This window comes from Drosophila persimilis, unplaced genomic scaffold (genome assembly GCF_003286085.1).
Source record: "Drosophila persimilis strain 14011-0111.01,24,50 unplaced genomic scaffold, DperRS2 tig00000002-arrow-pilon, whole genome shotgun sequence".
NCBI lineage: Eukaryota > Metazoa > Arthropoda > Insecta > Diptera > Drosophilidae > Drosophila > Drosophila persimilis.
Window position 1 is genome coordinate 16526303 of NW_020825289.1, and position 24967 is coordinate 16551269.

Sequence of the window (24967 nt, forward strand, 5' to 3'; positions counted from 1 at the left end):
TTATAATGCACTTGGTTCTCATGGCCTGGCTCACAGAATTCATAGGGTTTTTGGGGCCAGGCCATCATAAATCTTGTCAAAACAGTGCATTCTTTTACGCCGGCTTCTGTTTTTAATTAACTCAAGAATTGCTTAATTATCGGAGGGAAAAAACCGACGCCACAAGAATTGCAGAAGTGCGGCGATGTGAGCGACGTGAGCGACGTGTGCATCTCTTGGCCTGGTCGCGTTGGCAATTAATGTCAATCACGCTGAGAGAGTCGCCAAATTGGCAAGACAGGCCCGAGCCAGAGCCAGTCCCAGATCCAGTGCCACAGCCAGGCCAAAGCCAGTGCCAGAGCCTATAGAAGGAGTCTCTTACAAATCATTTTTTCCTGCCTTCTGAATGTCAAAACAATTAAACCATCGAAAATTATAAACTAAAAAGATCATGTTCTTAATTGCTCGCCCATTTTCGGGGGGAACAGTGGGCACCAGAAGTACCTGCATACATGCCTAAGTGTTAGCACTCCCTCAAGGTATATTTTATCATAAATTCTGCAAGATTTCTATTCATAAATTATTCAATAGTTCCGCGGAATGAAGCACCAAACGCCTCGAAGATCAGCAAATAAATAACATATTTTCCATTAATAGCTCCTTTGCTTTTATGACCTATAAAATTCTTACAGCGGGCCGTAGACTTGCGCCGCTCACTGTGTTTGGCAGTAAAAATTAGTTAATGAGCTCTGCATGAGTTCGGCTCGTCGTGGAATAGCCACAAAGCCTTAAGCACCAGAAAGACCTGGTATCTGACAAACACAAAAATGCAAAGACAATGGCTGCGCAGAGCAAATACAATGCAATAATTGTACAGAGAATAATGGCAAAAGCAAAAGTTAAGGTGCGGAGTCGGTGTCGGTGTCGGAAAGTGGCAAACAAATTGGCTTCTGCTGCTGCTGCTGCTGCTGCTACTCGTGGAAGTATCTTTGTATCTTTGCTGTTTCTACAATTGCTGGCAACATTGAACTTTAAATGGTAGCAGAGACCGAGCCAGAGTCAGAGCCAGAGCCACATGTGAGTGCGATTGCATTTCTTGCGTACAAACATATACATATCTGCGATGACATCGAACTCGTCTCGGGCCAAGTACGTCACGTTGCCCAAGCCCCATCCACTGCCACTGGCACTGCCACTGCTTCTGCCCCTGATGATAATGACGATGATGGCGCATAAAAAAAGGAACCATTGCGATCGATTTTCCTAGCAGGCAAATTAATTAAAGTACAAGCTTTTGGAGTACAATCTACACAAAATGTTGTTGAGAGCCAGCGAACAACACCTTGACCTTCGGCGATGAAGATAAATGAACGCTTGGGGCGAAGATCGCAAGAGGAGAAATTTTTGCTACAATTTTAATTAAAGTTGAAACACAAGCAGCTCAAAGACTTGCCCCTCGCCCATCGGCTGGAGACGGAAACAATGACCGAAAAAGGCCAAGCGGAAGCGAAAGGTCACTGGCAAGGCTTGAATAATTGTCGACGGGGCTGTGTGCGTTAAACGCACAATAACGAACACTTAAAACTCAATTATGGATGGAAAGCGATGCCCGGCGGCTAACTGCTGCGAAACGGAGTGTAGCGCATCTGCCAATTCGAAGGTTTTTCTCCCAACCCATCCCGCCCCATCGCATTGCATCGCATCCCATCGATTCGCATCCGACATGCATTGCCTTGTGGAAAAGTTGTTCAATTTGTCAGAGACCTGGGACCTGGGGCCTGAGACCTGAGACCTGAGACCTGATACCGACCGTTGCATATCCGTTTACGCATTCTGAAATGTGATTGCCAACAGTTTTCAGTTAATTTATTGATTTAATTTTATTGCACATCGATTGAGCACATTTGTTTGCCCGGGTTGGCTTGCATTCAGTATTTAATTGGTTTCCTTAACCTACATTACATTTTTCATGGGCCTTAACTTATTTGAGAATCTCCGAGTAACGGAGATGTAAATTAATTCACATTTAATTTCACATTTTAGCAACAATCAAGAGAAGTTCCGCATCAATGGATACTCAGAATATGAATGGATTCAATGGGTTGGGTGAATGGTCTGTTCGTCTTACTCCTGACTAATCAACCATTTCGCTTATTGGCGAAAATCAATAGTCAAAAGGGGAGGGAAAACTAACCGTGGGGGAGTCAATGTCAAAGGCTCATTCTCGTGTCGGAGAGCCTCCACTTAACTGGCGTTTCTCTATAGCTTGGATTGTAATGGAAGTTCTTAGGACTAGCTTAGAACATAGATTGCACATTAGGCCCCTCCTGCGCACAGATCCTGACTCAGTGCTTGGTCCCGCCCTCGAAGCTGACGTCCGCATGGAAGCCCGTGTCGTCGGCGTGGTAAATCACATTCTGGATGCGTCCGTCCGGCAGAAGAATATGGTATTGACCGCGTGTCACGCCATGGAAGTCCCGGTTCTGGTTGTGGCCAAAATCGTTGCCGGTGTGGAAGTCACGTATGCGATAGCCGAAGGCATACTTCGAGGCGTACTGCTGCAGCTGAAGGCGCGGGAAACAGAGAGGGAAATAAGTTAGTCATATATATCGTATATACTCGTGGCATGTGTGTATGGATTGCTCAGTAAACCGATAAGTTGCATGCAGCAGCCCACCCCCTCGGCTGCCACAATTCGTGCGCAAGCTGAAAAATATGCAGTGGAAAATGTATTAAGCACGCTGTCATGTACAGTGAAGACAGCGAGCAGCGAACGGGGAATGGCGAACAACTGGCAGATGCCAGGCATTGCCATGCGAGGCGACAGTTCCAGAGACAACAACAAACAAACAATAATTTCTAGTCGGATGGTTCTCTGGTGGAACTGTGAACACCCTGAGCGACTGACTGCCAAGCGGGAACGAAGGATCTTCCCATGATGCTTGTAAATATTGTCCCTGAATGCCTGATTTGGATGAGTATAGCTTTACCATAGATCGGTCCTTCTGCACCTTCATCCAGAGTATTTGCCTTGCACAACTCCAGGGGCATTGGAGCACAGAATTCCCAGTGGCATTCGGCGGGGCCTGAAGGAAGGAAGGGCGGGACGTGGGGAAAATGTCACTCACACTCGTATGCCAGTGTTTGCTATGCATGTGATTGTAAATTGTTTATCGTGGCAGGAGGCGCGGGAGTAATGAAATTTCCAAGAATATATTCTACAAATTCTACACCCCGACCCCCCTTTTGACACACTCTGCTATGCAGCGTTGATTTACCCCCTCGCCCCAACCGCCTCATTGTTCTGTCGTCTACAATTTGGGGCTTGCCTTTTTATTGTAAGTATTCCCGCTGCAAAGATGGAAACAAAATGTGACAGGGAGACGGGGAGAGTGGCAGTAGCTTGTGTGTGTGCGTGTGCGTGTGTGGGTTGGTGTGCGCTTCCGTTTCCGCTCATTCAAATTCCAGAACAGAACTCTCTCTCTCTCTGTTTCACTGCCTCTCTGTTGTTTTGTGTTGGCGACAACTGTTGGTAACTTTTGCTACATGTTTCGGGCTGTTTCTCTGCGGCTTTTATGGCCTACCCAAGATATGCTACCAGTGTGCGTGTGTGTGCCTCTCTGTATATATGGGGGGCGTGGCAAACTTTCTGATATGTTAATGAGTTGTAAATTAAGTTTAATTAAGTTACATTGTTGACTAGATTTTTACTTTGCTTCTCTTTTCCTGATGGGTGGTGTGCGGTGGGGGAAATGTAATTCCGCCGGAGAGAACAAAAGTTTCTGGGGCTTTCGAAGATTTATAGACCTGATTGCATAGCACTCGGAGCTCGTTTGATTGGCATTCGCCCTTCCGCAGATTATTTCTTCCTTTAAATTAAAATAAATCTCAGCAGAATTTCTCGCCAACATTTTCCCTTTCTCTTAATCATAATTAATAAATTCTCTGCTCTAGCGATTTGCCAACATTTGCGCCAGTATTTTTTTCATGCCTTCCCACCATTCTCCTAATGGAATCCAAAAGGAAAATATGCATTTTTCCGCAGTCTAGCGATGGTGCAAGGGGCAGCGGCAGCGGCAGCGGCAGCTTCATTAGGGGAATGCAAAAATGTTAATAGATTTTAACGTGCAAAGCAGCCCCAGATCCGCTTCCATTCTTCTTCCGCTGCATAAAAAAAAGACGGGAATATCTGCGGAATATGCAAATCCAGGGGATACGGGGACCCTTGGCTCTGCAGCGGGGAATTTTCATTACAAATTGATTTGATTAAAGTGAACATAATTACAATGCAGATGGAACATGTCCAAGGGATGTTCAGGTGGTCAGGAGGACAGCTGGACTCATACTCATCCACTGATGGGTCAATGTTTGCTTTTAAAAAAACAAAAATATTAAACCCATCGAAGTGGAAACGGTATCAGCATCAAAATCAGAGCCAAAATCAGATCACGTGCCATTCCCTGAATAGAAAATGCATCTGCCGTAAATCCAATGACGTTGCCCAATTTTCGTGCTTTGTCCACGAGTGTCCATTAGTTGGGGAGTTCGAAGGGACATTCGGCGGGGGACATCAACTCAGGCAAGGATTGGGTTGTCATGCCTCATATTGACTAGGGCGGTGGTCAAAGTTTCATCGGAACGTAACCAAAATTCCTGCACGATTTATAAGTGTACTTTTTGGCCAACGTAGCCATGTCATGTTCTCGGGGCCCACAGTCCAGCTTCTACGGGATGCTGTAGACAAACTTCCTCCTGCGTTTTGCGATTCCATCACCATATTCATCAAAGATCCCGAACCTCCGCAGCAGCCCGAATCCAAGGCCAAGCCAAGGCCAGTCGCTATAGTCTCCTAGGTCTCCAAGCTATGCTGAGAGATTTGGTCTGTTGTCTGTCTAGAGCGTCTTCTTTTCTTAGAAGAAGTGCCGTGGATCTTTCATATAGGGATATAGTTGGTTGTCAATGTCAACAGCGAGGGAATAGTTTTGTGCAAAATATGACAAAGGAGCTCCTTCTTTGGGGTGGGGTAAAAGTTTAGGGAAGACAAGGCCTTGCCGGGGCGAGAATTTTTGCATTTAACACGTTTCCTGTCGTTGGCTTTTAGCGAATTGTGCGACGAGGAGTCGAGTGCAAAATGCAATTTGAGCCAAAACTACGTGAGTTCGTTTAGTTTGGTTCGGTGTGAGCGATTGGCTGGCCGTCTGGCAGGGGATGGGAATGGTCCGACCCGCTCGGAACTTTCTTTCATGGCGAAAAGCCATTGGGCGGAACAACTTTTTTGGTAATTCAGTCCGAAGGCTCCCTGGGCCACCCCATCTTGCCCTTGTTTCGGTCAATTGAGGAGCCAAACAACAACAGGCCAGGAGCTGCGAGGGAAATGCCTTTGGAAGTGCCCTTAATTTGCATATAATCAGCATTGTTAACGGCCTCTCAGCGTTGTGCCGTCTTTTAGTCATTCAAATGTTTCCTGACTCTCGAGCCCCGCTTGGGGCCTATCCAGGGGTTGACCGAACCCCCTTCCGCCCTGGAGGGTCGTAATCATAATCAGCATTTGGTCTTTGATTTATTTTGATCAATTTTCTGAACTGGATAGAGATAAAAAAGCCTTTGGAGACAGCTGTTAATGGAGGATCTGCGGGCACGCATGTGGCATTGCCACAGTCTTAAATCAAAGACATGGCATGCACTTTGTAGCCTCTTCGAATAGCTCATGATTTGCACTCAGCCGGAAGAGATTCTGCTCCCCCATGCGATTCCATAACACTAATCCTTGTTGGGTAACTAAGGAAGCGTGGTCCTGCTGTTCCTGCTGCCCGTGCCACCACTCTCCATTGAAAGTGTGGTGCGTTTATTATTCACACAATTCGTTTAAGAGCTGCAAACACCTCGTGCCACACCCCAAAACCTCAAGGGACACAGACAGGCAGAGAGATTGGGAGATTGGGCAGAGGGGGCAGGCACATCCAGGCTTCAGTGGCTTCAGTGTGGCAAGTGCAGCAGTGCCCCAGTGCTGCATGCTCATTTAAAATTGAACAAGTGTGGCACTGAGTTTCGGGCCGCACAGGAGTTGGGCTTGCAACGAGGTTGGATTTGAGGCTGTGGGGGTGTGGCTGGGGGTGGGGGGCAGGAACAATAAAAGCAACAGCAACCGAGACGAGGCAAATCGCATTTAAATGGAAATAAATGTTGTGTCCAAACAATTTACAAAAACCAATTTTACAATGTAATGCGTCCAGAGCGCTCCGCTTGGATGTGTGTGTGTGGGGCACAGTGGGGCTCAGCAATCGCAGTGTCCTGCCCCGCCTGCCGCCACAGCTGACCATGTTCTGGCCAAGAGTGGAGCGAACGTGTTCAACAGCGTTCGTCAGGCAAATGAATGTCCTGGGCTCGTTTATGCCACACGGCAGCAGCCATTGACACAATTGTCGCTGTGAAACTTTTGGCCACACAATTATGAGAGGGGCGAACGGAGGTGGGTGGGGCAGTGCCCCAACGCTGATGATTAGACTACGAAATTGTTGTATAATTTACAGACTGGGATCCGCCCAGCAGCGACAGCAAAGTTGTAGGAAAGGCAGGCAAAGGGCGGGGAAAATTTTAAATGCAATCCACCCACAGTTTTTATGGCTCGCTTGTTAGCAATTTTCGTATCCAAGTTATGGCTAACAAGGGGGTAGGGGTGGGGGCAGTGGCAGCGTCAGAGGCAGGGGCAGGGGCATCTCTAACCAAAATTGAGTTATCAGTTTGTTGGCTTTGCCCTGGCAATGCGCTCGGGCTGATTGCGTGACAGCTGCTGCTGCTCCTGCTGCCCAAAACCCATCCGCATCCGTCTCGAGAAGAGCCAGAACCACGACCAGGACCAGCACCAGGAGCAGCAGGAAAAAATCCATCTAACGAAATGGAAGAGCAGCAGGAAAAATGTCAAACTACGTGATTTTTATGCGAATGTGGCTGTCAATAGCACGTTGCCAACAGCATTGGAAATGGCAATAGGATTCGGAATGTGAATGGGAATAGGACTGGGACTGGGACTGGGATTGGGACTGAGACTGGGGGAGACTGGCGTATGCCATGCCCCACCATACAGTTTTTAGTTTTCATCTATTCTGCCACGGATTGCCACGGATTGCCACGCCCCGAGAGCCGTATTAGCCGGCAGGTTGGGCGGGACTGGGCAGGATGCCGGACTGGCTGCGGTTTATTACGTCCAACGGATGAAATGGAGCTAATTTAAAGTCAACCCCGGGTCAGATATGTGCTGAGGCAGAGTCCGAGCAGAGTCAGCCATGGCCACTGGTAGTTCTGAGTATTTGAATAAATACACTCGAAAGAATACGCTTGAAATGCAGAGAACGAGCTGCAGCCATCCCATAAATATGTACGGATTCATCAATCAGCAGTCAGCCAACGAACCTGTCTGGAACTTCCCTCACAGCCTTCTTTTCTCACAAAACTGATCGATAAAAAATCAAGGAAAATCATAGATAGTCTGCCAAGTTTTTTCGAGTGTATGCCTGAGATTCCAGACACCCTTCCTGGGCCTTAACCTATTCGTACTTTCAAACTGGGGACCGGGAAGGACCCCATCAATTGCACGACTCCTTTGCCGTACAGAACATAGGCCTTAAGAACTCGATGACATTAGCCACACATGTTTGGGCCCAGGAGGGATCAAGGATGCCCAGCATTAAGCTGTCCCCATCCCCCCTTTCGACAGCTCGTAAAGTAGTTGAAAATTTCGTTTGGGGAAACCCTTTTGTCGAGTTATTTTCAATGCCAGAACCGAACTAATAATCAAGACCCATATGCTGCCGAGAGGCACTGCCGGAGGAGGTGGAGGTGGAGGCTCCATTAAATAAAACTTAAATCTCTGCTTAGGCAGAGACCCTTCCCCGACACAATCTCTTTTCAACACTTGCCAAAATATGCTTTGCTCCCACATTATAAAAAAGAGGAAGGGATAGGCAAACACAAACAGCAAAAGGGTTGAAATAAAAATGAAATTAAAATATGTGAGAGGGAGCCGGAAAATATTGCACCTGCAGATGTTGAGCCCCCGACCAGCCCACAGCACACAGGACACAAGCGTCTAGCATCTAGCGTCCTTATACATAGGCAGCTCCGGTTTGGAGAGTGAGTGAGTGACGACCATTACCGACCATTTCGGCCACAATAAAATGACAAATTCCCCAAAAATCCGACCATGTTCGCACACGTTACCAGTGGCAGTGGCAGTGGCTGTGGCAGTGGCAGTGGCAGGGAGAGCAAGAGCAGCAGCTGCTGTCAAACAAGTCCCATGACGAGCATTGCAACGGCATGTCGTGCCACAGCCTCTCCGGCTCTGACACCCACTTCCGCTGCTGGACCCCAGCCTAAACTCCACCTAAACTTGAGCCTAACAAGTGTCGTTTGCCTGTCAGAGATGGACAGGCAGACGGACGGACGGTCAGACAGGAGCAGGACAATGTCCAGGCGGGTGCCTTTCCCAGCCATGTCCTCCCCTGCAGTGCCATGCCCTGCCACGCTCTCATCTCCCATCATGGTCATCAGGCGTCGTTTCTGGGGTTTTACAACAAGACCGAGCAACGAGGCTCAGTGCGGGATGACGACAAGTCCGACAGGGACAAGGCAAAAGCCTATTAAAAATCATGCTAAACGGCAGTAAAACAATGTGTGTGTGTGTGTGTGTGTGTTTGTGTGTGTGTGGCAGCCCCCACCCTACGGCTCCATCAGCATCAAGCACCAGCACCAGCACCAGCCGGATCAGTAGCAGGAACAGAAGCCGGAGGAGGAGCACGACCAGTTGCAGGGATTGCTGTTAGGACTGTTGTTGGAAGAGTCCTTGTTTACTGCGTTCCCTGCTTAATGCGCATTAACGCAGAAAGGAGAAGAGTGGTCGGTGGACGGTGGACTGTGGATGTCAGATGGCCGTAGATGCAGCGGACTCCCCCCAAAGCACATTTTTTCAGACGACAAATTGCCAATAAATAAAATGTAATAAGCTTTTCCTCGAAATCGAATAAAAGTGCACTGAAAAACAGCTACAAAATAGAGGAAGAGAACCTCACAGCAAACTAAGCTCGAAAACAATTTTAAGTCTATTTGCGACAGTAGAACGGGACCCTCTCCTAGGAGAGGGAATATTATTTTGTAGTCCTTCAGTGGCACTCCTTCTTGGCCTGTTTATGGCATATTGCAGCTAAAATGTCCAAGAGCAATTGATGGTGTCAGGCCTTGAAGCTGAGCTCTTCTAAATTCAGTAGAAGAGGCAAAGCCAACTGCAAGTTTCCGTCGAAAAGCATCCGCCTTATAGCCTTGTTTTTGTTTACAAAAACTGGCCGAATTGACCCACAGTTTCCCCAGTTCTAATGGTATTTATTCCGAAAAAACTGTCAGTTCTTTTGTGTTTTTGAAATGAAAAGAAATAAACTGATAATCACGATGGCCTTGAAATGTCCCACGTCAGTTTCCCAGCTGACCTTTTTCTCATTTCCTTTCAGTTGTATTTGATCATTCCTAAGAAACAGAACAAATTTTAGTTCTCTCTAAAAAACAAAACACAAATTTTCAAATATTTTTAGCCGGTAAAATCTTTTATAATTATTTAAATTCTTTCGTGCATTTCTTCTGCAAAACTCCCCCGTAACATCATTGCGTAAAATTCTTTGGTAAAATTCCTTCGGACATTTTCTCTATAAAAGCGTTTTTGTAAATTTTAAATCTCGAACCATCCATAATCGATAATCCAAAATGAAGAGGATGCATCTGCGGAGCATGGGCCTCTACGCGCAAAACGTCCTGCGGTCAGTCGTCCGCCAGCAGTCGTCTGGCTGCGGCGATTCCAAGACCAACACGAAGGGACTCGTGGTGGGGCTGTACCAGAAGGAGGACGCGAAATCGGACCCCAAGCTGACGCCCACGGCCCAGAAGATTGACGGGCGCACGAGCGGCAAACTAGCGCAGCTGATCTGCGAGACGAAGCTGGACGGACGCCTCGGCAGGGGCAGGGTCTTCAACGGCGTCGATCCGGAGTTCAACTCGGTGGCTGTCGTGGGCCTGGGCATAGAGGGCATTGCCTTCAACGAGCTGGAGATGCTGGACGAGGGCATGGAGAACGTGCGCATTGCGGCCGGAATCGGTGCGCGTTCCCTTCAGAACGAGGGCGTGGGCTCCATCTTTTTGGACGGCATGGACTATGCGGAGCAGGCGGCGGAGGGTTCGTCCCTGGCCGTGTGGCGCTTCCCGGACAACCTGGCCGTCAAGAATGCACCGAATCTAGCGAAGGTCAATCTGTTTGACTCGCCCGACGTCGACGGCTGGACTCGTGGCATCTTCAAGGCCGATGCCCAAAACCTCGCCCGCCGCCTCAGCGACGCCCCTGCCAACTGCATGACCCCAACCACGTTCGCACAGGCCACTGTGGATGCCCTGTGCCCGTGCGGAATCAACGTCGAGGTGCGGACCATGGACTGGATCGAGCAGCAGCGGCTGACAGCCTTCCTGATGATCGCCAAAGGCAGCTGCGAGCCACCGGTGATGCTGGAGCTAAGCTACTGCGGCGCCGCGCCCGAGGAAAAGCCCATCCTTTTCGTGGGCAAGGGCATCACCTTCAACTCGGGGGCCATCAACCTGCGTCCGTGCAAGGGCATGGACGAGTACCGCGGGAGCATGTCGGCGGCGGCCGCCTGCGTTGGCATGATGCGCGCCTGCGCCGCCCTCTCGCTGCCCATAAACGTGACCTGCGTGATACCCCTGTGCGAGAACATGCCCTCGGGCATGTCCTGCAAGCCGGGCGACGTTGTCCGCCTGCTCAATGGCAAGACGATGGCCATCCGTGACTTGGACAGGGCGGGCGTGGTGGTGTTGTCCGACGCCCTGCTCTACGGACAGACCACCTACAATCCGCGCCTCGTCGTGGACGTGGCCACCCTCGAGACGGGCGTGAAGAAGGCCTTCGGCGGCGGGGCCACCGGTGTCTTCTCCAACTCCCACTACATCTGGAAGCAGTTCCAGCGCGCTGGATCCCTCACTGGCGACCGTGTGTGGCGCCTGCCGCTCTGGCAGTACTACCGGAGGCAGGTCACCGACGAGCTGGGCTACGATCTGAGCAACGATGGCCGTGGGATTGCCAGCTCCTGCCTGTCAGCGGCCATTCTCCACGAGCTCGTGCCGTGCGCCGACTGGGTGCACCTGGACACGCGGGGCACGGGACTGCTAACCAAATACGGTCTTATTGCGTATCTGACGGCCAAGCGCATGACCGGACGTCCCACCCGAACCCTGATACAGTTTTTGTACCAAATGGCGTGCCCCGATATGAAGTGAGGCCTCCGATCCTGACTATTCTGATGCGAATGTTCTATGGTTGAAAGTTTTCGAAGTAAATTACATTTTTTTGACTGCTTTAAGATAATTTTCCGGGCTGAAATGCTTCATGCCTCGACCAACCGTTCAGGTTTGTATGGTTTGTGTCTGTCCTTAAGATACTTTTCCATGCCCTTTTGGCTGGCTGAGCACAAAGACGCGTTCCATTGCCCACGACTTCACTTTGTGGGGGGCTTGCCATAGAAATACGGATAAATTAAATGCAAGCACACCCTTTCGCCACTCCCCCACCCAGTCCACCCAATCCACCCGTTCCACAGAATCCCAGAAGCCCAGACGAGGAAAAACTTCTATTCTCCAGTGAAAGAAAAATGTTAATTCCGACGGACGCATGTATCTGCCGCCTCAGAGAGAAGTGCATTTCCTTTTTGGGGTAAGGAAACTCTTCAAGTGCTTGAGGTTGGACCCATGAATAGCGTATACGTATCTATATCTACAGCGTATCTGGGATGCTATATATCTATATCAATTGCTCCAGACAGCGCCCAAAACCAGTCCAAGGGGAAGGGACTCTGCCGCTCTGCCGCACTGCCGCTCCGCCGACTGCTGTCTGCAGTAGTCGGGCGCATAGTAATGAAGGACGAAGTGCTCCTGTGGTGGCTACCTGGGGGCCAGACGGATGCCAATCTGTGGCAGGATTGGCCAGGAGATGGGAGTGTTGGGCGGTTGGATGGGGTGGCTGGCTCTCGTGCCTGGCTAACGACATTGAAAATGCTTGTCGAACTTGAAAATTATTCGATTAAGTGCATTACCGGCGAGACATGGATCGAACGAAGTTGCACACACACAAAGAGAGAGAGAGAGAGAGAGAGAGAGAAATGCCCCTGCAGGGGATTCCATTGTTGTGACTGCCGCCGTATTGTCGTCTCTGTGTGTGTGTGTGTGTGTGGGGGGTGGAGGGGCAAGTGTATGTCTGGGGCAGCTCCTCTTATTTATGTTGATTGTGTTTTTGCCTATGCCAATCAATGGAGCTATCCAAAGCGACAATCCTTTTGTGGCACGCCCCAAGGTGTGCTTTAATTTAATGCAACGGAAGGTGGGAGAACTGAGTCCCCCGGACAATGTGGGTTGGGTAGCCACTTTCCACTTTCCAATATTAAATATTCATTCTATCCGGTGCATCGGATCCATCTGCAAGCCTAAACTAAAACGGAAGTGGATGTCGGAACAGATCCAAAGCGGGACTCACCGACTTGTCCTCCTGACTGTTCACCAAGTGCAGGCCATTCACACCCTTTTCCGCATCCAGCTCCGCCGGAAGAGAGGTGGCCTGGTAATGATGGTGTTGCTGCTGCTGCTCCGGATGCTGCTGCTGCTGCTGCTGATGATGATGATGATGATGATAGTTCGTGACCGTGGGATGATGCACCACATGCTCCACTGTGGTCACGGGCCGCTCATCATCCCTCACCCCCTCGTACCCGTGCGACAAGCCATGGCCGGGGGTGTAGTCGATGAAGGAGCTGGGAGTCGGTAGCTTTGGGGCCACGCTGCTGGGTACGGCGGGCAGCTCCTTGACATCGTTGTTGCCCGACTCAATGATCGGCACGTACTGCTTCGTCTTGGCCATGCCAATCAGTCGGCCCTGGTGCACTCCAAGGGAGCCGCCGCCCAGGTCCGCCAGCGTCTTCAGGGTGGGAACTGCAGCCGGAGCCTGCACCTGGCCGGGATGGAAGAGTATGGGGGCCGTGCTGTCCTGGGGACGATCCATCATCAGCTGCTTGCCCTGGCGCTGCAGCTTGGCCTGCATCTCCTTGGCCAGGAGGTAGGTGAGGCCGTGGATCTGGTCGTCCGGCGACTTGCCAACGAGCGTCGACAGCTGCTGGAACTCGGGCAGCTGCTTGTAGTGCTCCTTGATGCTGTCCGCCTGGGCATGGTACTCGATCTTGATCAGCGGCGCGGCCGAGGGACCTGGCTCGTGCTGGATCTCGTATTGGTACGGTTCCAGGGCCTTGCCGTAGAGGGGCTCCGCATGGTACTCCTCCTGCAGCGGGTCCGGCTTCGAGGGCCGGAACTGGGGCACAATTACATCAATCGACTGGGTCGGAGCGGGCGCAGGGGCAGGGGCGGGGGCAGCCAGCTCCGCCGTGTACGTGTGGTGGTGCACTTCCTCAACCTGGGGCACGGCCTCTTGCACCACAATCGGATGCTGGGCGATGGTCTGTGGGGCAGGGTAAACATTCGCGTAGCTCGGCTTGTAGTGGAAGTACCGCAGCTGCTCGACCACCGGCACGGGCTGGATGTGCACCTGGACGGGGGCCGGGACATGGACTGGGGCTGGGGCTGGCGATGATTCCACCAGCTTGGTCTGCACTGTGCTGGGCATGTACTTCATGTAGGAGCTGGGCTTGAGGCCGTAGCCCGAGAGCGGGGAGAGGGGCTTTATCTTGTAGTGTTCGTACTCCGATTTCTGGGCCGGTAGATACTTGATGTACGCCTTGCCGCCGTGCCCCTCCTTCATTAGCTGGCCGATCACCTTCTGCACTTCGTGGGGCAGGCCACTCAGGGACTTTTTACTCTTTCCGTGGACTGGACTGGGTGGCGCCTCCTTGTACACGTACATTCGCTTGGTCTCCGCTGTGGACTCGCCATTGAGGATCGCATTATCCTCCTGCCTGGGGGTGGGAGTGGTAGGCGTCTGGCTCTGGCTCTGGCTCTGGCTCTGGCTCTGGGTTCTGTTCTCTGGACGGGTCTCCATGGTGAGGAGTGTGGGCGTGGCCTGCAGCTGTTTCCCGGACCGCTGTGGCTGTGGCTGTGGCATGGCCTTGGCGTCCGACATCTCGAACTTGAACATCTGCAGGGGGGCGGCAGCCGATCGCTTCGAGCGCTTTGTCTTGCGTATGCGCACCTGGAAGCCATGCTTCTGGGACTTCTTTGAAGGCTCTGTCTTGGTGGCCTGGCTCTGGAGATCCAGGATCCTGGCCTCTCGAATCAGCTTCGCTGTAATGGGATCGGGTTCTCGGGCATCGGTCTCTTGGAAGGGAATCATCATAGCCTTGAAGTCCGCTGGCGGCTGCTGCTGGCCAATGGTGGATCGTCTCTGGCGGCGTGGCTTGCGCTTGGAGCGCTGGCTTTTTGTGGCTTGGCTGGTGACGGCCGGCGGTGCGCCCTCTGTGGTGGGGCTCTCCTTGAGAGCCCGCGAATGATGCTGCCGCAGGAGCTGCTTCACCTCGTCGCTGGGTTCCACGGCGTCGGAGAGCTCGAATCGCAGCATTCGGGGGGCGCTGGGCAGCTTCCGCTCCTCCCGCTTGGTGCGGGAGCGATGGACCTGCGACCGATCCTCCGACTGATCGTTGTACTGGTTGAAGGCGGCCAGATAGCTGTCGTCTGTGGGATTGTCGATGTGCCGCATGCTGCGCAGATTCCGCTGATCAAAGTAGCGCTGCATGTCCTACAGACCACAAAAAGAAAGACCATTAGATGGGGCATTCGTTGGAGGGGTGAAAGGGAGGGCATGTTACCTCATAGCTGGAGAAGGTTTCCAGTGAGGGCAGGCGGTGATAGGTGTCCATGGCCTTAGCCAAGCCGAGGCCTGCCACCACAAGCAGTAGCTGGAAAGACAAAGATCCATCAATTACATGAGAAACATCTCTGCAGGATCTCGGGGAACCGCCCCCAGACCCATAAATAATCCAGCCGTCCCCAACTGCTGCGGCCAACACTTTCACTTTCCATCTAACCAAAAAAAGAGTCTCTTTTGCCAGAGCCACAGCGACTGGAACTGGAACTGGAACTGGACTCTGGTCGATTCTCAGTTCGGACATAGTAAAACGAGTTGCGCACGCGCCCGTCCGCTTGGTCGGACGCCCCATCGGAGTCGCCACTTCAGCTGGGTGCCTCTCTGTCTGTCTCTCTGGCCATTCATGCAACCACTTTCACGTCAACAGGTTGAACTTGTGCCGTGGCTTGGCTGTTATGGCCATTAAACTTATTGCCAAGCGTCTCCTCTGCTCGAATTCAATTGCATTTCTCTTGCACTTCTCTCGAATTACGTAACTCCAATTATGGAGTGGGTATTGGGATTGGTTCGGCTTCGGCTTCGGCTACGGTGATGCAACGGCAACTTATCCATTATCCATTGGCTTACATTTCGCGATGGATTCCGCGATAATGAGATGTTGTATGGGATTAATGAAAAACAGCAAGGAGCAGCAGGCTACAAGGCCTTCTGCGGGACAGAATGCAGTTTCGCTGGAAGCTACTTTTCGGGTGTACGTTAAAATATCGATGTACTACTGTACTGATGGACTGGTCCGTAGATGAAGTATATCATAACATAACTTGTGGAATTATGGAAGAGTACCAAAGGGGGTTTATCTTTGGTGCTATTCTTATAGCCAAGTCAGTAGCAGTCCAAAACTTATTTAAACTTTTCCAGCCTAAAAACTATAATTATTTGACCAATTCCCATTCCAAATAATAGCCTCAGACACCTGTATTAAAATGAAATACTCCTTTTTAAATACAATAGGAAATTAAATTAAATTCACATTAAATTTAAAGGCCCACATTTAATCTAAATAATCAAAAATTTTAAATAAATATAGAAATATTAATTAAAATAGGAATTATGTCTATTTTGTATATGGAAAATATTTTTCATTTTAATGTCAAAATGAAAAGTGCAAACACTTTCTTTTTAGAACTTCTGTTCTCGGATCTTCAGAAATTTTCTTCCTGGGCGTCCTTAAATTCTTAGAAAAAAATAAAATTTTAAACTAATATCCATGTGGCTTGGAGTTTTCGCTTCTCCTCTGGCAGTTGATAAAGTAATTCAATTCCCTTTGGCAAAATGGCTTCATTTGTGATCCATACCGGCAGGGGGCCAGCTCCCAGCAGTTGGGAGCTGGCTTATCTCCTGCCCCGCAGCACCACCAGAAGCAGCCATTTAGCAGCCAAGAGCCAGCCAGCCAGCCAGCCATCCAGTTACGGCTAAATCCAAATGAACTGTCAACGGTCGTTAAAAATGCAACCGCGTAAACATTTAACGGCCGTTAAAACTGCGCCCGAGTGAATTTTTATGAACTGTACTCAGCCAGCCAACCAGGCCATCGTGCCCCTAACCCGGTGGCAGAGCCCAGGCCCACTCCACGCCCGACCCCCCACCGGGCTCCTTGTGAGCCTACGAGCCTGGGATAAAAATGTGGGGGGCACGTTGCTGTGGCTGCCCCACTTGTTGGATGAGGCGAGAACTGCAGTTTCCTCGTGCACGCCCTCATTCTCCACGTAACTCCCCTGCCACCCCTCGGGCTCCTGCCACTATGTGGTGCATAAAATTTTATGTGTTTTCTATTTAACACTTGGGTGGCGGCTGCGGGTGCTGCGATACTTGAGGGGGACGAGGTGTTCGTTTTATTCCGCTTGGAAATGTCTTTTCATTTTGCAGCGGGACACGCGCAAGAATCGTTTTAAAATTCAATAGAAAACTACAATAAAATTTTGTTGCTATTTTCCCTGTTTTTCCCTGGTGCTGTGCTGCTGTTCTGGCGGATTTTATGGCTTTAAAAGTGCTCTGCCAACTAGTTAACAAAATTTTTTTATGGCACAAGCCAAGGAAAGTTCTCCCTACGAAGCCCTCTATCTATTCCACATCGGCTTCCCCTTCAGTTTCAAAATTGAAATTCATTATTTGCCGAACAGAAGCAGCTGTCCCAATTAAAGTTTGACTATTTATTTTGAAATTTACTATGGAATTTTATTTGTTGTTTTCTGGGGCTGCAATAATTATGAAATAAATTCTAGGAGAAACAACTGCCGTCCCGCACTGGTTTGACTTACTCTAGGATTCTTCTTGCGGCTTTTCCTTCGATCCGAGCAGGTGGCTTCATTAACTGGCTGTAATTGCTGTTTGGCCACAAGTTTGTATAATTGTTGGCCTCAATATGCGCTTACAGCTTCCTCTGCTTCTGCTGCTGTTGCATGCAACAAAGCGGAAAAACGTTGCACACTCTTGGTATGGGGGAGTCTCGGACAGACCGAGACCGAGACCAAGACCAAGACCAAGACCGAGAGCAAGTCAAGACACAAGGCCAGCAAAATGGAGCTGGCAAAAAAGGCACAGCTTGAGCTAATTGTTGGCTGGCATGCTAAGGCAGTGACTGGGCGGGGGTGTGGCAGCGGCAATGGCAATGGCAGTAGCAGTGGCAGTGGCGGTAAGAACCAGTTTGGTTTTTCAACTACAGCATATGGCAAGCCACCCCCCTCCCCCCCAGAAAGAGTCAAGTTCAATGCACATGCAATAAAAGACTGTGAAAGTGTGGAAAGAGTGGGGGGCGGGGCAGTGGCAGAGTGGAACTTCCTTGGCCACAAGGAAAACCATCGCACTCAAAAGAAATGCCAGAAATGGCCGCAAACTTTTTTCCATCCACTTAAATTGCAAATTTCCCGTTTCGATGGCAAATGTGTTTTCCTTTCGTTTGGCAGTGGGATACGGATTCCAATTTCGATTCCCCGACTCCACGACTCCCCGTCTTCGCTTTTGACTAACTGTTAGATAACCGTTAAATGGAAGGCTCTCCATGCAGTCGAGGTCATAAAAAATCATAATATCCACTTCAATGGCGAGTGTAGTGTGTTTTCTCTTTCTTTCCGCACCACCCAAACCGCACGCCGAAGCCCCCGAATTGCGTAACATATTTTCCAAGCGAGCGAAAACTGCATGAAATCCAATCAAATGCAGTGGAAAACATTTGAAGTATTCGCATTCGAATGGTGATTTTTATGAACGGCAATTAAAATGTTGTCGGAGGGGCGGCAAGGCGGCAAGGCGGCTGCTAATTGAAGTTCAAGTGCCAGGGAGCAGGCTCGTAAAAAACGTGCAACGAAACCGAAAATAAATGAGAATTATTCACGAAATGTGCGTGCGAGTGAACGGGTATGGTATGGTATGGTTGGGAGTGGTCCATTTCCTGGCCAGGGCGTGAAACACACTTCAATGGCAGACACTTTTTCGCGCTTTTCCTCTCGTCTGGGGCTTTTGGCGCTTGTTGTTTTCACGCCTCGGTTGAATTTGCAGTTGTCTGTTATTTATATTAAAATTACGGAATCTGAATGATGACCCTCTCCCCCATCCAGCTGGTCATACTCTTGGACTTACCATTAAGGTGGAGCCGGCATCAGAGATGGCCATTTTCCTTCGGTTGCGGGTCGGTTGCGTCGCCGGAAGTTCAACTGAGGCGAGTCAGGCAATTGAGGCGTCCCGTTGCCCCTTGGCAGGCGGCACGTTGCACGCTGTGGCAGCACGAAATGTGGCAGCTTAATTTGCAATTGTTGTTCAATTTCTTTCTCTGGCTGATATTTCTTTATGCAAAAATATCTCGTGAAATCTCTCGGAGCCGAGGCGTTTGCGGAATGGCTTTCAATTATTGCTGCATGTGTGTATATTGTTTTATTCAATATATAAAACTACCATGTTCCCTTGTCCCGCGTTTTGTATCTGTAGTTTCACACCCTTGAATCAATTTACATTCATTTAGTATTCCATTTAGGAGGCACTTTTAAATAATTGATTGCCAGGATCTTTGTGAAATATATTTTCATAGTACGCATTCAAAAAAATACGGAAACAGAAACTTTTGTCTATTCAATTTAACTTTTGCTTTGAGTTTTGTTTAAACTTGCTTGCCGTCGTAGTCCTCGCCGTAGTCCTCGTCCTTGCCCGTTTCTCATTTATTTAATGCGACTTTTAATTTGAGTTGAGTTTTCGTTGGTTTTTCCTGCTGCTGCTGCTTCTTTTGAATGCTTTTATTTTCGGCTGCGGAAAACTGTGGAGGGAAAACCGCACGCTTGCGCGCTGCTGTTGCAACTGTGCCTCGAATTTTCGCGCCACTTGAGTTTTGTGTGTGTTTGGGGCTCCGGGCTCGGGGCTTGCCTCGCCGTTTTTCGCAGCGACATCCAGCCAGTTTGCTTTTCCCTGCATTTTCCCCATGCATTTCCCGCCAGAGTCAGGCAGACAGAGGCTCTTGCATTTCTCATATTTCTCTTTTCGCTGGAGACTGCTGTTGTGTGAGCGCAGGGTGGGGATAGTGAGCGGGCGATTCAGTTTGTAACGCCCAGAAGGAAGTCGATTCGGGGACTGGCCCGAGGTTAGATAGAAAATACTATTACCGAATATAGAAAAGACTCCCCGCAGAGAAAGTTCAAAGGCGAGACCCACATGGACTCTGCTCTCGAGATTGTTCGAAGAGGGCATCCCATCTTCGACCATCTCGAGCTGTTGGTTTTCCCCTTCTCGTTTGCTGTTTGCCTTTGAACGTGTCTGCCTCTTGGAGCAGCTTTTTTGGCCATGGCTTTGGCCACTTCACCAGACGACAACTTTTGACCATCAACTTTTGCACAATATTTGTTATTGTGGCTCATGACAAAAATGCTCAAGTGTTTTATGTCTTTTAGGTTTTTTGTTTTTGGTTTTTTGTGTTAATTTAAGTTGATTATCTTGTGCGTGCGGCTGAGGCTGAGCCCGGCTGGCCCGTCATGGTTGTATAATTAATTTATTAATGCCAAACTAGCGAAATGCATTTCCACGCATTTCCTATGAGAGCGCACAGCCTGGGTCTGGCTCTGGTCTGGGATTATGTGATTTATAGGAAGAATTTGGCCAACTGCTAGACAATCCGGGGAGCCCCCATGTGAAAGTTCAACTGGAGACGTTGTGCAACAGGCTGCAGCAGCAGCGGCAGCCACAGAGACCACGGGATCCACAGCACGCGCTCCTCGACTGTCACGCACGCGCCGCGGCTGATGAAGTAGCTGACAAATTATTTTTATTGCCACCAATCCCAGGCAGCTCCAGCTCCAGCTCTAGCTCCATGGCTGAGGTTGAGGTTGATGCTGGAAGCTGCGCTTTCGGCTGAGGCTGGGGCATATCTATTCGAGTGCATCGCATCAGACATGGAACTGCTGCTGAGGCTGTATCCGCGGTGGAATCTGTGGTCTTTTATCTTCGGCCACATCTCTGGCTTTACCCAAGTCTCGATTCGATGGTGTGGCAGCGACGATTAAAGGAAATTTTTGGCGATGAGTGGCGGCGACTGACTTTGGCACTTTCACATTTGCTTGTGGGGCTGAAGGCAGGCTGCCGCTGTTTGGGTTGGTGTTGAAATTGAGTTATTAGAGGGGGAAAATGGTATAAGCGAGGCTAAAGCTCCGCCCCTGGGGCCCTCCCTCGTCGGGCACTGTGCCAAGAGACGGAGACATAGTCGGAGCCCCCTCTCAAAAGCCACATAATTGCTGTAATCGTGGCGGAGATTCACAATCTCGTAATAAATTGAGCCACACACAGAGGGAAGATGCGCCAGAAGTTGCCTTGCACCCGCACTCTGCCCCTGTGGGTATGGGGGAGGGGGGACTGCCGTTGCAATAGGCGGAAATCTCACACCGAAAGTTGCATTGCGGATGCAGTCGCCATCTCCATCTGCAACTCCAGCCCCGGCTGCAGTCCCGCTGTTGTTGTTGTCGCATTTCTTGCGGAAGTTTAACCAACAAACTAAGTGACTTCAACTTCCAGTCTAGGCCTGAATCAGAGGCAACAATTGTTTGGCCAAATGTGTGTCTGTTGACGCTCTCCGGCAACTGGTTGCCCGATGGATCCGATGTTCCAGTTTTGACAATGGCCAGCCTACGATGAGGCCTTCCAGTTAATTGCCTTTGAATTGGTTTTACTCTGTGGTCGGTTTTAAAACTTGGACAGTTGGTCATTTGGTTTTGAGGAAATTACCCGAGGTGGCTGCCGCATCGATAGCGATCGATGCGAGTAAATTTTAATAGACTCATTCGTTGCTTCCTTTATCGGGCAGGCCAGGCCAGGCCAGAGCAGGATCTCCCTCCTGGTCGAACGTTGCCTTAATTGTCTGACACTTCCCGTTTCGTGGTTTGTTTCCCCAAACCCATCCCATCCCAGACCAGACCAGACCGGACCAGAAACCATCTCCAAAACCATCTCCCGCACCATTCCGACCAGGCCAGGCCAGGCCGAAATCTAATTACGCCATCGCAGCCCGAAAGCCAACGAGCGCAGCAAATTGACAACACAATAAACAGTGGGCCACAGAGAACAGAGAGAGAGAGTGGGTGAGAGAGTGGGTGAGAGAGAGGGTGTAACAACCGGTAAGAGAGGGCGAATATGGGGACTTTTAGGGTGTCACACATGTGCGACAGTTTCTGATTTATGAACACAATTTCCACTTTGACAATGAGCGAACTCCATCCACTCCATCCACTCCATTCACCGATAGCTCCCCAAGCAGATGAGCTGGGCCGCCCCCTCTTTATCCCTATCCCCTGTCACTGTACCACGGCCCTCTGTCTGTCGCCCGACCTGAGCTCATGTCCGGGTCTTGATTCGGCTCCTGTTTTCGGGGGAAGTAGCCCTGCGCTGCCCTGCTATCTGGGGGCGACAATTCCTCCAGAAACTGTTAGTTTATGAGTGGGGGAGTGGGGGCGGGGGGGCCCTGCTTCCTTTCGGACTAGGTGAATTATGTTAATTGAGATTCGGGTGCTGATAGAATCGGCAGATGCAGCTGCGTCTTGGCTGAAGGTTGCTTTTGACTTTGGGTCCAAGAGCCTCGTGGCCATATTTCAGGGACTAATCTTGGCCAGGAAGATGCACATAAAAATCAAGCCAGATAACAGATGCAAACTGGGAAACGAAATCTATGAGAGTGCTTCGCCTTGGCCCGAACTGAGAGCATAAATTTTCGCATCGGAAGAAAGATTCTTTGAATGCGGGAGATGGGGCGACAGGCAGCCAGACGGAGAGACGAATGCTTTTATAAATCTCCAGCATAAAAGCGAAGCATTTAATTTTATTTCTCTGTTTTCCCCATTAATGACCCAAGGCCCGGCATTTAAAAGGGTTTTCAATCAAAATTGAAATGGAGATAGGAGACTGCCGGCGAGCGGAGAGCGGACACAGAAAACCCCCATACGAAGTCAACAGAAAACTCATTTAAGGCTCCATTTCACAATGCGAAATATCAGCAACAGGAGATGTGGTGGAGGAGGAGGATAATGGAGAGGGGAATAAGGGCTGTGGCATGACAATGGCAGAGAACATCGAACGCCTGCCTCTTCGAGGCAATTTGCCACTTTAATTGCCGCAATTTTTTGCCCATTTTTAAGTCAAATTCAGTCGATGGCAAATGCCTTGACTCGACTCGACTCGAGTTGAGGTCCGTCCGGACTGTCTCCCTTGGCCTGGCTCTTGTCTCTCTTGTTGTGGCACATTCTGTTATCGTTGTTATTGTTGTGGCTGGTGATGGTGCTGGTGCCTTGGCTTGTGGCTTAAACCGGCCAGGCTGGGAGACCAGTGTCTGTGTCACTGTTCCTGCATGTGTGAGAGAGAGTCTCATGTGTTGTTCCATTATATTGTCCGGGTCCTCTGTTGTTGCACTAAAATGCTTGGTAATTGCAAGCAATTTGATATTAAGTACGATTTCTAATTGTGCGAATGATTGCTTTTCATTGACCCGTTCGAGAGGGACGGAGGGACAACGTCGCGACGGAAGGAAAAAACCATTACAAATATTTATACCAAATTGCTGCTGGAAGAAGAAAGTTAACAAGCTACCAAATAGGTCCAGGTCCCGGCCAAGCCTGGGCCACTGCAGGCAGGCGCTGACGTCAGTTCTTCTAGGGCCAGCTTAGACCTGGCCAAATTAATTAGCCAATGGCCGAATGATAAATATGCAGGCCGCCAATGGGGGCTAATCAAATGCGGATACAATAAACCAAAATCACTCAGTGGCCATATAATTAATTAAACTTTTATCGCCAGCTGTCCGGCTAGTCGCCACAGGAGTCGCTCCCTCCTCCTTCCGCTCCTTGACAGAGCTGAGACGAGACATTTAATTTGCTTTAATGGTAAATCCCTGTTGTATATGCTCCGTCTTTGGTGGGAGAGAAAACGCAGAGAACACAGCACGAAGAACCAGTGCAGACCAACGGAAGTCCAAAATCTTTTAATGCCTCACACAAAATGGCAACCGCAAAACGAGGAAACTAAAATATCACTCATACGCCACAGAGGCCGCCCTCCCCACCCAAAACCGAGCAGATTTATGCGCGTGCTGCTGCATTCCATTTGCCGGGGAGCTGAGTAGAGATGTCCTTCGACCAGAGCCTGGGCTCCTAATCTAAATCTGCATGTCAACTCGAAGACCGCATAAATCACAAAATAATCCCAAAGTAAAATACCAAAACCGAATGGCCAGCAGCCCCTCCCCCCGCAACCCACCCAGGATGTGGCCGGTGGCTGTGTGGTCGTGCGGCAGCGGGCGTGGCAAGTGTTTGGGCGCACATTAACTTCAATTGTCTTTTGTGTGCGGGCACGCCCTCAATTTGGTTAGGGTTCTTGTAAATTTTCCCCGAAAATCTGCTGGGGGGAGGGTAGGACAAATGTCACTTTAGTCCTGCGTCCTCGCCTCACATGTCTCCGGCCTCCAGCTTCCAGCTCCCAGCCATTGTCTGCCGGCCTTTACCTAGTCGGACTCGGCTCCATTTCGATGGGGAACAATGCCGCAAAATGTAATTCGCATCGCAATCGCATTCAATTTTATTTAAAACTGTTAAAAAATCTCGTTCTGCCACTAAAGGGATCGCTTGATGGATACTCTCTTGCACTGCTGAAGGACCAACTCATGTCGGATAGTATATAGTGCCATTATCTCTGAGGAATTGCACTATGAAATCAACCTAATTATCAGGGAGGTCTGTGAGGGCTCTTTTCTGGTTAGAGTATCAGAGCTTCGACCATGTCGTGGAGCGAGAAAAGGTTTGGATTGGAATGGTAATGGTTTGCAGTGATTTGCTTTATCGTTTGCGGTCCTGGGGCATTGTACGATGTGTCGGCTGTCGTCTGGCTTTGGGTCTACATCTGGCTAGGGTCCGGGTCCGGGTCCGGGTCCGGGTCCGGGTCCGGGTCTGGCTTTCGGCTGAACCCAAATAAACGCCCAATGCAGCTAATGCTGATTTCATTTGTTGTTCGCCCCGTTAGCAGGGAGGCAAATATTGTAAATGAGACTGCGACAAAATCATCAGACAAAAGCGGCAATGAGACAAAGCCTCGCTACCATTTCACATCTCTCTCCACAGAATACACACACACACATGTACGGGATTGTCTATGGCAGAGTATATATATATATTGTAAAAAGCTGTTAACGAGATGCACACACGATAGGGGGTTGGGGATGGGGATGGGGAAATGGGAGCGATGGAAAAAAAAGGTAAAATGTGCTACTATAAAAAGCATGCCGCTTTGCCTGTCCCTTCTCCCTTTCCCCCCAGATGGCTACATAACAAAAGACACTCAACGAGAACTGGGAATTCTCTGGATGAAGAAGGATCCTGTTCCAGTTCCCTGTCCCTGTCCCCTGTCTCCTGTCTTGTCTCCAACGTAGGACGGCAGCCTCAATTGAAATAATTAAGTGTCAAAATGGCGCGCACACACCCACATGCACGTGGTAGGGGCTTTCACACAGAGATTTCAACGGAAATGAAAATGATTTTTCGTGAAAATTACTTGGCAAATGTAAAGCAAAGTTTTCCTTTGCCAAAAATGTGGGATGGGAACGGTATTTCGGCGCCGGCAGCCAGTGACACAAAGTGT

The 24967-nt window shown here is 49.8% G+C and overlaps 2 protein-coding genes across 2 annotated transcripts; one reads left to right on the top strand and one right to left on the bottom strand.

Annotated features, from left to right (window-relative positions):
- Positions 1–1840: 1840 nt before the first annotated feature.
- LOC6592376 lies at positions 1841–18490 on the bottom strand. The gene is made up of 4 exons (XM_002017962.2): positions 18458–18490; positions 14823–14912; positions 12551–14752; positions 1841–2543 (listed from the first exon to the last, which is right to left on the bottom strand). Exons 1-4 carry the CDS (start codon positions 18488–18490, stop codon positions 2325–2327), a joined length of 2544 nt encoding a protein of 847 aa, XP_002017998.1. The 3' UTR covers positions 1841–2324.
- LOC6592377 (cytosol aminopeptidase) lies at positions 9584–11389 on the top strand. The gene has a single exon (XM_002017963.2). The coding sequence runs from the start codon at positions 9727–9729 to the stop codon at positions 11299–11301; it is 1575 nt and encodes a 524-aa protein (XP_002017999.1). The 5' UTR covers positions 9584–9726; the 3' UTR covers positions 11302–11389.
- Positions 18491–24967: the final 6477 nt, after the last annotated feature.